Source organism: Aquarana catesbeiana, linkage group LG11 (genome assembly GCF_042186555.1).
Source record: "Aquarana catesbeiana isolate 2022-GZ linkage group LG11, ASM4218655v1, whole genome shotgun sequence".
NCBI classification, from domain to species: Eukaryota; Metazoa; Chordata; class Amphibia; order Anura; family Ranidae; genus Aquarana; species Aquarana catesbeiana.
This window is the reverse complement of record NC_133334.1, coordinates 221,538,705-221,554,986: the sequence shown is the minus strand read 5'-3', so window position 1 is coordinate 221,554,986 and position 16,282 is coordinate 221,538,705. Positions and strand designations below refer to the sequence as shown.

Genomic DNA, 16,282 nt, shown 5'->3' with positions numbered 1-16,282 from the left:
AGAGGGTAAGGAGAGGCCTTAGGAGAGATCATTCCCATTCCATTTGAAGGAAATAGCAATATTAAATCAAGGGCCCTATAATTTTTCTTCATAGCTCTAGTAGAAAAAATTACTTATACTTGTGCCTGTTCATGTAGTGGATATCTCTCTTTTTCTGTGTCTCAATGTAGGTGTTTCACGGGACTGGTCTGACCATGCTTTGTGGTGGAAACAGAAGCGTCAGTGGCTTCTGAAAACAAACTGGACCCTGGACAAATATGGTATCCAGGCAGATGCCTTTCTCGACTTCATGCCTCAACACAAACCAGTTATCTTATCTTTGCCCAACCAGCGTTCATTGAGGATCCGAGTCTGCTTTTCCAGCACAACATTCAGTTCCTGCGCTGAGGTCTGTAAAGTCCTGGGTAAGTGGCTGAATCATAAGTAGCAGAATCATTTATAAACATTTTAGACCTGGCCTCATCTAGTATTTACAGGGCCTACTCTTACCAGGTATCAGACATCCGGAGGAGCTTTCTTTCCTAAAAGCACCAGAAGAAAGAGAAAAAAAGAAGAAGAAAGAAAAAGACCCAGTGACCCAGGAGATCTTTGATCTTACATCCTTCCAGCCTTCAAAGGGTAATTAAATAACACTTTCCACCTATATATATACTGTAGTATGTATACATACTGTATGTGATAATGCCAACTAACTGCTCTTCGACTGGGCACTTTTAAAAGTGAAGTATGGGCTTTTTTTATTTTTGCAGAATCATATTTACCTACAGTATGTGGATGCAGCATCGGTCCAATGCTGCATCTGTCTCCCGCCGGCTCTAACACTGAGAACCAAGTGATCAAACACTGCCGATCGCTTGATTGTCAGGGCTCCCTGACCAGAGAGCTGGTGACTGTCAGTCACTGCCCTCTGCTCTGCCCCCCCGCTCACTGGAGCACTGAGCTGTGGAGGGGAAGGGAGTAGGCTCTCATCAGCTAGCTGAGAGGCTGAGCTGGGTGCCGATCCAGGCATATGGGTGGATCCTGACCATATGGTCGTGATCTTTCCCGAGCCTGGACTTGGACTGGCTCTGTGACGTCAGCCGAAAGCAGGCTTCTGGATGGCTGTACTTCTCCTTTAATAAAAGCCTGTGCCAATAACCAAATAAAGGCAGTCGAATATGCAGACATGGATTTATGTCTCTGAAGCCTCTAGGCGCACAACCTTTTGTACCCAAAGCCAGTCCCCTCTGTTAGGATGGCAGTTAGGATGATCCCTTTCACATAGCATAACTTAAAGTGTATCTAAACCCCAGACCAAAACTTTTTTGCCACTTACCAGACATTGCTGTGGTGGCTTCTCTTTTTTCAGGGCATTGGTGACTTCTAATTCTACTAATTCTGGTTGCCTGGATGTCAGGCCAATTCTCTTGTTTCAATACAAGTCACTAACCCTGAAAAAGTATGGAGATAAGAACTTCCAACTTTACTTTTTCTTAATTCTTTACTTTCAAAAGGCATTTTTCACAGTACAATATAAAAACAGAAAGTACATGAGTATACGCAAAGTAAGAATACAAAAACACAACGTCTGGAATGAAGTATTTCACACTGTGAAAATATAGAAGGTATGCCTACTAATCAAAAGATTTTTAAAACTCTTGACAGCCACTATTAAAGGTCTGACAGCCACTATTAAAGGGGGCCTCTTAAGTTACTCAAAATGGGGGCTTTGTAAAAGGTAAATGTATCCCTATAATCCTTTATAAGAGAGAAGCCCAATATACAATGCATAGAACAAAATATACTCAGATATTGTCCAAGCACAATAATGCCCCGTACACACGGTCGGACATTGATCGGACATTCCGACAACAAAATCCTAGGATTTTTTCCGACGGATGTTGGTTCAAACTTGCCTTGCATACACACGGTCACACAAAGTTGTCGGAAAATCCGATCATTCTGAACACGGTGACGTAAAACACGTACGTCGGGACTATAAACGGGGCAGTAGCCAATAACTTTCATCTCCTTATTTATTCTGAGCATGCGTGGCACTTTGTGCGTCGGATTTGTGTACACACGATCGGAAATTCCGACAACGGATTTTGTTGTCGGAAAATTTTATAGCCTGCTCTCAAACTTTGTGTGTCGGAAAATCCGAATGGAAAATGTGTGATGGAGCCTACACACGGTCAGAATTTCCCACAACAAGGTCCTATCACACATTTTCCGTCGGAAAATCCGACCGTGTGTACGGGGCATTAGAGATCTCACATACAGGGCTCACTATGGTAAAAAAAAAATACACTATAATTCATGTATTAATCATGTATACTGCACTCTCAATGATTCCTACAAATGGCCTCTCGCCAAGCCACATAGCGTGTACAATGTTTGAGCCTGGGAAGTGATGCCCCCCACACCCTGATGGGACCTCCCAATGAAAAAATCCCCGTTCAGAACCTGTACAATATTACCTCTCTCCTCACTTGAAAAATCCAAATTTATCACAACTGAAAGAATAACAATGAACTATAGGGTAACACTAGTGTATGAAGTGCTCTCAAAATATTACTACTACGAGTTCCCTGGACACTTGAATTAGGAATAAACCAGGGAAAGTTCTCACTTACATGAAAAGAGTACATATCACTGTTGTAAAGAGTAATCATTGTGGTGTGCACATAATACCCCGCAGGCTGGCCTAACACAGTCTCAGAGCCCTGATGTAGCCCATGATGAAAAAAAAAGGTAATGTGGAATTCCTCTCCAATTATACAGCCGCAGGCCACAATCGGCGATGAATGGTATTCATATCATAAGATGTCCTTCCCTCTTCTTTCCCCCCCCCCCCTTTTTTTGCCATGGACCACAGAGGGGCTAGGGGTTGGCCTATAACTAGGATACAGTCAGGTCCATAAATATTGGGACATCGACACAATTCTAATCTTTTTGTCTCTATACACCACCACAATGGATTTGAAATGAAATGACTTTCAGCTTTAATTTGAGGGTATTTACATCCAAGTCAGGTGAACGGTGTAGGAATTACAACAGTTTGTATATGTGCCTTCCACTTTTTAAGGGACCAAAAGTAATAGGACAGATGAACAATTATCCATCAAACTTTCACTTTTTAAAACTTGGTTGCAAATCCTTTGCAGTCAATTACAGCCTGAAGTCTGGAACGCATAGACATCACCAGACGCTGGGTTTCATACCTGGTGATGCTCTGCCGGGCCTCTACTGCAACTGTCTTCAGTTCCTGCTTGTTCTTGGGGCATTTTCCCTTAAGTTTTATCTTCAGCAAGTGAAATGCATGCTCAATCGGATTAAGGTCAGGTGATTGACTTGTCTATTACATAACATTCCACTTCTTTCCCTTAAAAAACTCTTTGGTTACTTTCGCAGTATGCTTCGGGTCATTGTCCATCTGCACTGTGAAGCGCCGCCCAATGAGTTCTGAAGCATTTTGCTGAATATGAGCAGATAATATTGCCCGAAACACTTCAGAATTCATCCTGCTGCTTTTGTCAGCAGTCAGATCATCAATAAATACAAGAGAACCAGTTCCATTGGCAGCCATACATGCCCACGCCATGACACTACCACCACCATGCTTCACTGATGAGGTGGTATGCTTTGGATCATGAGCAGTTCCTTTCCTTCTCCATACTCTTCTCTTCCCATCACTCTGGTACAAGTTGATCTTGGTCTTATCTGTCCATAGGATGTTGTTCCAGAACTGCGAAGGCTTTTTAGATGTTGTTTGGCAAACTCTAATCTGGCCTTCCTGTTTTTGAGGCTCACCAATAATTTTCATCTTGTGGTGAACCCTCTGTATTCACTCTGGTGAAGTCTTCTCTTGATTGTTGACTTTGACGCACATACACCTACCTCCGGGAGTGTTCTTGATATGGCCAACTGTTGTGAAGGGTGTTTTCTTCACCAGGGAAAGAATTCTTCAGTCATCCACCACAGTTGTTTTCTGTGGTCTTCTGGGTCTTTTGGTGTTGCAGAGCTCACCGGTGCGTTCTTTCTTTTTAAGGATGTTCCAAACAGTTGATTTGACCACACCTAATGTTTTTGCTATCTCTCTGATGGGTTTGTTTTCTTTTTCAGCCTAATGATGGCTTGCTTCACTGATAGTGACAGCTCTTTGGATCTCATATTGAGAGTTGACAGCAACAGATTCCAAATGCAAATAGCACACTTGAAATGAACTCTGGACCTTTTATCTGCTCCTTGTAAATGGGATAATGAGGGAATAACACACACCTGGCCATGAAACAGCTGAGCAGCCAATTGTCCCATTACTTTTGGTCCCTTAAAAAGTGGGAGGCACATATGCAAACTGTTGTAATTCCTACATCGTTCACCTGATTTAAATGTAAATGCCCTCTAATTAAAGCTGAAAGTCTGAAGTTAAAGGACATCTTCTTCGTTTCATTTCAAATCCATTGTGGTGGTGTATAGAGCCAAAAAGATTAGAAATGTCGCAATATTTATGGACCTGACTGTATATGCATTTCATATTAGCTGGTACAATGGAGGTGTTATGAAGGAGCCTTTTTCATTCACTGAACACTTATCCTTTGCACCTGGCTATTATTCTTTGAGTTGTACTCATGGTAGTGCCATTGTTTTTTCTGTTCTTGCCCTTGTTCACGGACTGTTTGGATTTCTGTGCCACCCCAACCGGCCCCCTTGCTGTATACCTTTATTTGTATTTTGTTTTTCTTTTGATAAGATGATTTATTTTTTATCAATGTGTTTTATGTATGTACTCCCTTTTTTGTATATCTTAACTTACAAGGGCATACTTTCTGTTTTTGTATTCTGTATGCTTACATTTTTTTAGTAATCTTAGATTGAACACAGATCATAATACGTCGCCATGTTTGGTTACTCTATATACAGTTGCAATAAAGAGTATGTGAACCCTTTTGGAATTATATGAATTTCTGCACAAATTGGTCATAAAATGTGATCTGATCTTCATCTAAGTCACAACAATAGACAATCACAGTCTACTTAAACTAATGACACACAAAGAATTAAATGTTACCATGTTTTTATTGAACACACCATGTAAACATTCACAGTGCAGGTGGAAAAAGTATGTAAACTCTTGGATTTATTACCTGGTTGAACCTCCTTTGGCAGCAATAACTTCAACCAAACGTTTCCTGTAGTTGCAGATCAGACGTGCACAACGGTCAGGAGTAATTCTTGACCATTCCTCTTTACAGAACTGTTTAAGTTCAGCAATATTCTTGGGATGTCTGGTATGAATCGCTTTCTTGAGGTCATGCCACAGCATCTCAATCGGGTTGAGGTCAGGACTCTGACTGGGCCATTCCAGAAGGCGTATTTTGTTCTGTTTAAGCCATTCTGTTGTTGATTTACTTCTATGCTTTGGGTTGTTGTCCTGTTGCAACACCCATCTTCTGTTGAGCTACAGCTGGTGGACAGATGGCCTTAAGTTCTCCTGCAAAATGTCTTGATAAACTTAGGAATTCATTTTTCCTTCAATGATAGCAATCTGTCCAGGCCCTGACGCAGCAAAGCAGCCCCAAACCATGATGCCCCCACCACCATAATTCACAGTTGGGATGAGGTTTTGATGTTGGTGTGCTGTGCCTCTTTTTCTCCACACATAGTGTTGTGTGTTTCTTCCAAACAACTCAACTTTGGTTTCATCTGTGTAAATGTGCAGCAATGTTTTTTTTGGACAGCAGTGGCTTCCTCCCATGAAACCCATTCTTGTTTAGTGTTTTACGTATCGTAGATTCGCTAACAGGGATGTTAGCATATGCCAGAGACTTTTGTAAGTCTTTAGCTGACACTCTAGGATTCTTCTTCACCTCATTGAGCAGTCTGCGCTGTGCTCTTGCAGTCACCTTTACAGGACGCCCACTCCTTGGGAGAGTAGCAGCAGTGCTGAACTTTCTCCATTTATAGACAATTTGTCTTACCATGGACTGATGAACAGCAAGGCTTTTGGAGATACTTTTATAACCCTTTCCAGTTTTATGCAAGTCAACAATTCTTAACCTCCCTGGCGGTTTTCCCGAGTGTGGCTCGGGGTTAAAATTCAGTACCATTAGCGGTAACCCCGTGCCACACTCGGGATCGCATTGCAGGATCCTGGGGCGGCGTTACTTACCTTGTCCCCGGGATCCTGCGATGTCACCCGCAGTGTCCGAGGGCTCTGTCCTCCTCCGAAGCCTCTCCGTGCCAGGCTCCGTTCCCTGCGAGCGGCGCGACGCACGGGGGCGGAGCCTGGCGGCAAATTCAAAAAAATGTCAAAAGCATAACACATACAGTACTGTAATCTTACAAATTACAGTACTGTATGAAATGATTTCACATCCCTTTTGTCCCCAGTGCTTTGTCCCATGCCCTGCATGCAATTTTACATGATATACACTGTTCTTTCTGCCTGGAAACTGGAGATTGTCCATAGCAACCAAAAAGTGTCCCTTTACATCAAAAGTGGCTTTAGACCAGCTAGAAAACAGCGATAGTAAATTAGAACACTTGCAGAATTGAGCGATAGTGAATTGTGGGGAAATTTATTTTATTACTATTTTTTTTTTTTTTTTTTAATTATTTATTTTTATTTATTATATTATAATTTATGTTTTTGTGTTTCAAACTTTATCATACCCGGGATATCTACTAGACTCTGGTTTGGACAGATTTAAGTGTGTTATTGTTAAGATTTACAGACCTACAATATAAAACGCCAAATTTCCATGCAAAATAATGGTACCGCTTTCAGCACCTAAAATCCGAAATAATCATACCGCCAGGGAGGTTAATCGTGGGTCTTCCGAGAGCTCTTTTGTGCGAGACATCATTCACATCAGGCAATGCTTCTTGTAAAAGGCAAACCCAGAACTGGTGTGTGTTTTTTATGGGGCAGGGCAGCTGTAACCAACACCTCCAATCCCATCTCATTGATTGGACTCCAGTTGGCTGACATCTCACTCCAATTAGGTCTTGGGGATCTCATTAGTCTAGAGGTTCACATACTTTTTCCACCTGCACTGTGAATGTTTACATGGTGTGTTCAATAAAACATGGTAACATTTAATTATTTGTGTGTTATTAGTTTAAGCATACTGTGGTTGTCTATTGTTGTGACTTGGATGAAGATCAGATCACATTTTATGACCAATTTGTGCAGAAATCCATATCATTCCAAAATGGTTCACATACTTTTTATTGCAACTGTATAAGGAAGGCCTGAACCATTGGGGGAGTTTGGTAGGTTAAGGCATCCTTTCACATTGTCAAGGGTCAAAAGGGTATTGGCCTGCATCATATCACCCAAAGTTTTCATTCCTTTTATAGCCCAGATTGCTGGATTTGAGAATCTCAAAAAGGTGCTGTAATTGGGGGTTAATGCCTCAATGGGGTATAATTAGGTAGTTTAGGAAAGATTGCTTTAGACTCTGTGTGTGTGTGTTTTTTTTTTCAAATATACATTCTTTTATCAGTATGTTTAATTCCCAATTGCTACTTTTCTGTCTGACAATGGCACAAGTCATTGATGCTCCAGAATTCTCTTTCATGGAAGATCAGGACTGTGATATACGGTATTAGGACATTTTAACTTAGCCTTTGAGCCTAAAACAATCATAAATGTTGTCATAAGAATATTTTCTTTCTTGTTTCTACAGTACGCCTTTCCCTATCTTATATCCATCTTCTTCTCTTTATCACAGTTAATCTAGGACAGGTGCAGGTAGGGGCGATCCCCCCACACTTCCTAGCCAGTCCTGAGGGCCAGGAGTGTTACAAAGCTCTGTCTGTTTGCCACACTGGACTGACTCCTGAGGTTATACAGAAAAGATACAAACCAACATCAGTGGTGGACAAATCTGCAATACATGCCAGGTATGAAGTGTGGTCAGTTTTCCATGGTGTTCATTTTGCCTCCTATGTTTAGAAAAACAATTTTAGGCTGCAATCACACTTAAGCTGAACATCTTTAGTTATTTTGCAGGGTTTTTATTGAGTGTTTGTACGGGTGTTTTTGGGAGCTGTCTAAGGCTTGGGGCTTTTTATTTCTAGCCAATGGGATGCTAGTCACTAATATGTTTATGTGCATTTTTCATGCTTGTTTGTGCAGTTTTCAGCTGCACCTATTGCAGTCATCTGGGGCCAAGTACGCGTGAAGCTTGTAGCTCTAAAGAAACTGATGTACTTTTTTGAGCTACAAGCTTCGAGCAACACTACATTTAGGTGTGTGAACAGGAACAATTTAACACCATAGGATTTTGAGCCTTTCAGAACTTAGAGCTACAAAATGCTCAGGTGTGAATGGGGCCTTATACAGGTTTGTTTTCATGGAAACACAACATAAAGGCAATATTATGTTCACAATCAAATAGGATACTTTTCTTGTTTAGAAACATGATTTTCAGACCTTATTTTATCTTGTCTAAAACAATGAAGGGAATTTATCAAAACTGGTGCAGACAGAATCTGGAGCAGTTGTGCATGGCAATCAATCGGGTTCTATCTTTCATTTTCAAAGCTTAACCAACTGAATCCCCAGTGTCGCTTTAAAATGGCACTGGAGTAGCGTTTATTTGTCTGAGTGCCATTTTAAAACCACCAGCCTATGACAGCTAGCATTCAGTGCCCACAAGCTAAAACAATCAGCTACTGCAATTTGGATGCTTTCACAGAATGCTCCAACACTTCCGTGTTGTGTTTACATTGGGAGTATGATGACGTTGGCACACATCCATTCACTACAGAGGGTTGGGCAGAGCTGTCAAAGCTCTGCCCAGCCATCTAGCCTTTGTCTTTAGTTCTATTCTAAAACCACTGTCAATTTTCTTGGCATCTATGTCTTATAAGGGAGATTTCAATTCACTTCCTATTCTGTAGACTCAATAGGAAGAGAGAGCATATCTTTTTCATGTGAGGGAAATCCCCTCTTAGACAGTTGTCACAAAAACAATTGTCCCTGCTGAAAGCTTTCCCTTCTATTCCTGTTCTGATGGCATCTCAAAATTTTGGATTTATGCAAACTTTGACTTCCCGTGACATTGGTGATCAGAACAGTGAGAAGGCGAATCTTCCTAACAGGGACACAGACAGAATTAAAAACCTGACAGTGGTTCTAAACCCCTCATCACTCTATCCAAATCTTAAAAAATGTTTTGCCTTTTGGGTAAACTTGAACTAAATATATTCCAAGGGTTTTAGCAAACTTCTCTGCAGAGTGCTACCTAATTTTGTTCTGTAGTGCATTGCAATGACTTTCTTAAACACTAGGAAGGGTTTTCTAAGTGTAAGTTCTGCCTGCAATAATTACTCCATTGGGTCTAGTGTGCTATTAAGAGAAGTAATGCTGGAAAAAACACTAAGCTAGTCACATGCTATTTTCTCGGGGCTTTCTAAAAGCAGATCGTGTTCAGAACACTCCCATTGTTGCCTTGATTGCATGGAGGATACAGTCAAATCACTGTCCTGCCTACTGATTTTTATATATCCAGAGTGACCTCTAGATTACCATGTACTCTATACACATGTTAATGTGAGGGGTTTGGCGTGTTAACATGTGTTGCATTAAGGTGGCCCATACATTTTAAAGGGCTGCCAATGCACTACGGTGAACATTTTAAAGGGCATGCACCTTTTTTAAAAAAAAACATCTCACCCCAATGCACTGATAGTTCACATATGTGTGTTGTGGTATGCTGAAATGCACATGTGTTGTGGTACATTGGGGTGCCATTCAGGATAAATGGCACTGCAATGTGCTGCAGTCAGTTATATGTGGCACTGTGCATTGTGGGGCAATTTACTGCATATTACCTTGGCACAGAAATGTAACTCTGGCTATAAAGACTGATAAAGTAATCCTCATAACACTGGTTTCTGAAAAAAATCCTCAAATTGGCAGATCGGTAATAGACTGAGGAAAGAAAGAATTGTAAAAAGACACTGATCAAAGATGGGTCAGAATCCTCACATTCTCACTTTGTGCTATACAGGTGGCTTGACTCTTCCAAATCTCTAATGCAGCAGGGGATACAAGAAGGAGACAGACTGTGGTTGCAGTTTAAATATTTCACTTTCCATGACTTGGACCCAAAGGTAAGAAATAGTATACTGTAGGTATGCTTGCAGAAAGAACCTGTTTACATCAATGGGTGCTCAGAGTTTTTCATATAATGATAAGTAAGGATAACTAAGGAAATAATTATTTTACACATCTCCTTAGATGGACGCCGTCCGAATTAACCTGCTTTTTGAGCAAGCCCGCTGGGCAGTGCTGTTAGAGGAAACAGAATGCACTGAAGAGGAAATGATGGTGTTTGCTGCCCTTCAGGTATTTCACTCATCTGTCCTGCAATTGCCAAACATGCTTGGTCAACGAATGGTGTAATAGATTTTTGTATGCTTTGTATAGAGTTTTTTGGTAGGTTGGTAGACACGTATGCGTGTGTTTAAGGCAGATGAGCATATGTACTTTGTCAGTTTTTAAATTTGTGTTAGTAGACATGTAAAGTATATATTTCCTATATCTACAATATTATGTGGTAAAATATCTATCTCTGTTTTCTTGCGTACAGTATCATGTGAATAAATTGTCAGTAACTTCTGACCCCATGCATTTGCACAAAGACCCTGCTCTGCAGGACTTGGATGAAGCACTATCACATCTTGAAGTCAAACTGGATGCATCTACTGCCAACGAAGCATTGGTACGTCAGAAACTAGTTCAAAATGTCTGAACAGCCCACTCGTACTACGTCCTGAATCATTCTGGTGGTATACAAATTACCTGGCAATATGTTAATCAAGAACCTACATAGCATAGGGCCATTTGCTGCCTTCTCCAAAGTTTCAGCCCTCCATGGAGTGCTGCTAAGTCCTAACCTGTGTGCAGTGGGATTTTCAAGAAGAAAGTTCCTGGGGGTGTGAAGGAAGGTAATATATAATTTGCATTCTCGAACCTCCCAAAATGGTTCAGTCATGTTAAGATGCAGGTAATTGGAAAGTCAGTGGGAGGGGTTTGACTTTATTTTTGTCTTCATACAACCAGTCTTTAATTTGTATAGCAGTGTGCTTTGCATTATTATCTTGGAATATGGAAATTTTACAAGAGCACAGTTTTTACACCATAGGGTACATGTAGCTAAATGGCCTCATGTTTCTTGGGCTGTTAAAGAACTATGTAGAACAATAATTGGATAACGACTTAAATTAGATGATTGGCTATATTATACTGACCACCTATTGTAGGAGATAACAGACATTGGGGGAGATTTACAGTACCTTGAAAAAGTATTCACACCCCTTGAAATTTTCCACATTTTGTCCTTTTACAACCAAAAACGTACCGGTAAATCTATTTTTTTGGGGATTTTATGTTATAGACCAACACAAAGTGGCACATAAATGTGAAGTGGAAGGAAAATGATAAATGGTTTTCAATTTTTTTTTATAAATATCTAAAAAGTGTGGCATGCATTTGTATTCAGAAGTCACCTAATTAGTAAATAGAGTCCACCTGTGTGTAATTGAATCTCAGTATAAATACAGCTGTTTTGTGAAGCCTTCAGAGGTTTGTTAGAGAACCTTAGTGAACAAGCAGCATCTTGAAGGCCAGGGAACACACCAGACAGGTCAGGGATAAAGTTGTGCAAAAGGTAATAGCAGGGTTGGGTTATAAAAAAAATATCCCAAGCTTTGAGCATCTCATGAAGCACTGTTCAATCCATCATTCAAAAATGGAAAGAGTATGGCACAACTGCAAAGCTACCAAGACATGGCCGTCCCCCTAAACGGACAGGCCGGGCAAGGAGAACATTAATCAGAGAAGCAGCCAAGAGCTCCATGGTAACTCTGGAGGAGCTGCAGAGATCCACAGCTCAGGTAGGGGAATCTGTCCACAGGACAACTATTAGTCGTGTACTCCACAAATCTGGCCTTTATGGATGAGTGGCAAGAATTTTTTTTTTACTGATGCCACCTGTTAAGTATATGCATTTTTTTTCTTGACAAATTAAGCCCAGGTTCTCATTGAGCTGTGGGAATGAAGCCGTGCGAGTTCAGCTGATTTCACTCCCGCATATCAGTCTCGATTTCGGCCGCGATTTCAGAGACATCTGTGCAGGTTTCTGCACAGATGTCAATGTAAATCGCAGCCCGAAATCGCAAAAAGTAGTACAGAAACTACTATTTGAAATCAGTGCAGCACCGCAGATGCGGCGTCCCATCGATTAGGATGGTGCCATTGACTGCAATTGCCGCTGATTTTACATTTGACATGTCAAATCGCATGTCAAAATGCTCCAGTGTGAACCAGGGCTAAACCTGTAATCCATGCACATATAAAATAAATCAATGAATGCAGTTTTGTATGCTTTAAAGTAGAATTCCAGCCTCACCTGTTTCTGTCACATGTGCTTCTTCCTCTGGTGACTGGTGAACAACTGCTGGATAACTGTGTTGTTCTAAAAGTACTATCAAACCCTCAGTGGTTTTTATCTTAAGCACAAGAAAATAAATATTCCCTAGTAAACTAGTTGTTATATCTCCTATCGTAGTGCTTGCAATTTACAACTTGCAGTGCTGCTGACCCCTGCTCCTTCTGGCAGTGCAGTCTGTAAGTTTGGAGAAGGAACAGGAAGGCGGTGCAGGGGAGTGCCTTCCTAGGCTAATGGGATGTGCATTTCTATTGATGCACATCCCTGCATGAAAGGGTTGCTTCATAAGGTGCTGAAAGAGAAAGAAGCCACCCTGAAAACAGGAAACCTGGGGCAGCAGTTATGGAACCAGCTTAAACTAGAACATAGGCAAAGGTTAAAAGATAAGGAAGCTGCATAATCAGTAAGCGGTAAATCAGTTGCTGAAAGTGGTTTATTAGGGTTTAATATCACTTTAATTTTAAATGCCTTCTCTCCCTAGTGCAATGCAGCAGGCACATTTCCTGTCTGTATGACACTCAACCTCCCTAATGCCCCGTACACACGGTCGGACTTTGTTCGGACATTCCGACAACAAAATCCTAGGATTTTTTCTGACGGATGTTGGCTCAAACTTGTCTTGCATACACACGGTCACACAAAGTTGTCGGAAAATCCGATCGTTCTATACGCGGTGACGTAAAACACGTACGTCGGGACTATAAACGGGGCAGTGGCCAATAGCTTTCATCTCTTTATTTATTCTGAGCATGCGTGGCACTTTGTCCGTCAGATTTGTGTACACACGATAGGAATTTCCGACAACGGATTTTGTTGTCGGAAAATTTTATCTCCTGCTCTCCAACTTTGTGTGTCGGAAAATCCGATGGAAAATGTCCGATGGAGCCCACACACGGTCGGAATTTCCGACAACACGCTCCGATCGGACATTTTCCGTCGGAAAATCCGACCGTGTGTACGGGGCATAAGACCCATTAACTGTTGTGTACATGCCTCCTTGACTGCAGGGGTGTCAATCAATGCTGATGAACACAACTTTAATGGAACCAGTTTCATCTGTATGAGAAAGAGTCAGCTACAAAGCTTGCCCCCTCCCTATGCAAACTGACTCAGAAATTCCTCTTCAGCAGTTGGTATGTTGCTCATAGTGGTGTTTGTACCATGTGGTCTGTGCAAACACATGTAAAAGCATCTTGTTTCATCTAGATGAGAAAGAGTCATCTACAGATAGCCCCCTCCTCATCATCTTTGTGCACACTGAAGTGCCAGACTCAGGGGCTTTTCTGTATCGGGGGAGTTTGCCTTCTATTGGATCAACTGTGGGTATAGGATTGTTTATATAGGATTGCATGATTTTTTTAATGATTTTTTTCCCCTTTTCATTGGTTGAACTGGTTGGACCTGTGTCTTTTTTCAACCAAACCAACTATGTAACTATATATATAAGTTATAGTGTTGCACTGTGTGTGACTACAGCGTTGTGTCTCAGTAATAACAACAGACTTGCTTGTTTTCCATCCTAGTAAGACCATCTGTGTATGCTTATGTCACAGCTGTTAAAAAAAAGTAAGATAATTGTTAGTTTTAGTAAGTTTATATTGATCTGTCTCTTTAACAGGAAAGAATTGCACTTGAACCCGAACTTCAAGAGTATCTGCGAGTGTTCAGGTGATCTTGTGTTCTCTACATATCACTACCTTGTGTTAAGGCCTTGAGTCATGTAAATAACATATAACATTATTCCTAGGCCACGAAAAATGACTCTGAAGGGTTATAAACAGAACTGGGTGATGCTGAAAGGAACCAATGTATCTTGTTATAAAAGCAAAGAAGAAGCCAGAGGGGAGCCATTGATCCTTCTGACTCTGAAAGGTAATGAAAAAAAAAAGAAAAGTAAACCTCACAGATTTCATTATCTGTACTGTTAAGTATTACAACTTGAGTTCTAATAATACTAATTGAATAGCAGATATTGGGAGTTTAATATATCAAGTATTGGACGGTACTTTTAATGTTGGTACCATCTCATTTCCAGTAATAGGGAGTACCAGTATCAATTGCAGTGACCATTGATAGCAATTTGTAAACAAACGAATTATAAGTGGTTTCTTTGTATGCCCAGCAAACATAGGCCATGCTGTAAAACTGTTAATACAGGATTTGCAATGGAGCATTGCTTTCAGTTCATTCATAATTCATTTTAGTAAAAATTTTGTTACATACTGTATATGCTGACCAACCAACTTTACAATTTTTATTTTTTTTATTATTTCATGAGAAAAATGATGCTTCTTCTCACTTTCTGCTCCTCTAGGATGTGAAGTTATTCCGGAGGTTAATGTTTCATCAGAAAAGTTCTGCATTAGACTCCTGGTTCCTTCTCCAGAAGGAATGAATGAAGTTTATCTACGATGTGAAAATGTAAGTCTCAACCAAAGTAGAGAGATGATCTAGACCAACCAATTAGATAGGAGCTTTCGTTTGATTTTATTTGCACTTAGGGTGGTTTTTGATGAAGAGTGCAATGCTCTGTACATTTTTAGAACCACTGAGGGTTACAGATTCTCCTTTCAACTATTCTAAACCTGTTCAAAAAACGCCCCCTAACTGGCCACATTATTGTATGTTTATTTTTTATTTTGTTTTTTCACATAAAAGTGAAAGTGAAAAACGTAAAATGTAGAAGCCCCAGTACAAATAGAAATCCAAAAAATAAAAAGACACCTACAAAGAACAATGAAATTACTAAGCTTAACTACTCTAAATACACAAAAAAAAATGAAAAAGACGCCCTATAATGAAGTAAGGAGTAATTTTTTTCCCATGCAAATGCCAACCATAAAGCTCATTGATGAGTATAAAGTTGGTTTCAGCTTTTACTGAAATCACTCATAGTTACATAGTTAGTCAGGTTGAAAAAAGACACATCAAATTCAACCAAAAAAATAAATAAATACAATCCCATATACACAAACCTATACCAACAGTTGATCCAGAGGAAGGCAAAAAACACCAGCAAAGCATGATCCAATTTGCTACAGCAGGGGGAAAAATTCCTTCCTGATTCCCAGAGAGGCAATCGGATTTTCCCTGGATCAACTTTACCTATAAATGTTAGTACCCAGTTACAGTATATTGTGTACATTTAGGAAAGAATCCAGGCCTTTTTTAAAGCAATCGACTGAGCTTGCCAGAACCACCTATGTAAAGCGCTAAGTAAATTGACGGCGCTATATAAGTACCTGTAATAATAATAATTTGCCACTTAATTGCCCAATTAGACAGTGCATTGAGGCTGGCTTGTAAACTGGAGACATCCTGTAAGGACGTTATTCCACTGCATAGCCTAGTGTCATCTGCAAAGACAGAAATGTTACTTTTAATCTCAGACCCTATATAATTTATAAAGGTATTAAAAAGTAAGGGTCCCAGCACTGAACCTTGGGGTACACCACTGATAACCTTAGACCATTCAGAGTACGATTCATTAACCACTACTCTCTGAATTTTGTCTTTTAGCCAGTTTTCTGTCTATTTACAAATTGATCTTACCAAGCCTGTAGACTTTACCTTACACATGAGCCGTGTGTGGGGAACTGTGTCAAACGCTTTTGCAAAGTCCAGTTATACCATGTCCACTGTCACCATAGGCGTGCGCACAGGGTGTACCAGGTGTGCCTGGGCACACCCTAATCGCCTTGTGTGGTGCATATTCCCCCCTGTTTAGACCACTGATATTTCATCCAAAAAAAAATGTTACAAAATAAAATAATTTAAAAAGCATAAAAATAAAACTACTGACACTGTCCACTGCCCTACTGACACCATCAATACAT

General features: G+C 40.4%; 1 protein-coding gene across 1 annotated transcript in view; it reads left to right on the top strand.

The window, feature by feature from the left end:
- The window catches only part of FERMT3 (FERM domain containing kindlin 3), a 95,509-nt gene that overhangs the window by 67,682 nt on the left and 11,545 nt on the right, over positions 1 to 16,282 (top strand). Inside the window, exons 3-11 of the mRNA XM_073605373.1 lie at positions 171 to 404; positions 493 to 618; positions 7,719 to 7,890; positions 10,005 to 10,107; positions 10,235 to 10,342; positions 10,587 to 10,718; positions 14,065 to 14,114; positions 14,194 to 14,318; positions 14,761 to 14,867. Coding sequence (XP_073461474.1) covers positions 171 to 404; positions 493 to 618; positions 7,719 to 7,890; positions 10,005 to 10,107; positions 10,235 to 10,342; positions 10,587 to 10,718; positions 14,065 to 14,114; positions 14,194 to 14,318; positions 14,761 to 14,867 — 1,157 coding nt within the window. The remainder of the gene's footprint in view (positions 1 to 170; positions 405 to 492; positions 619 to 7,718; positions 7,891 to 10,004; positions 10,108 to 10,234; positions 10,343 to 10,586; positions 10,719 to 14,064; positions 14,115 to 14,193; positions 14,319 to 14,760; positions 14,868 to 16,282) is intronic.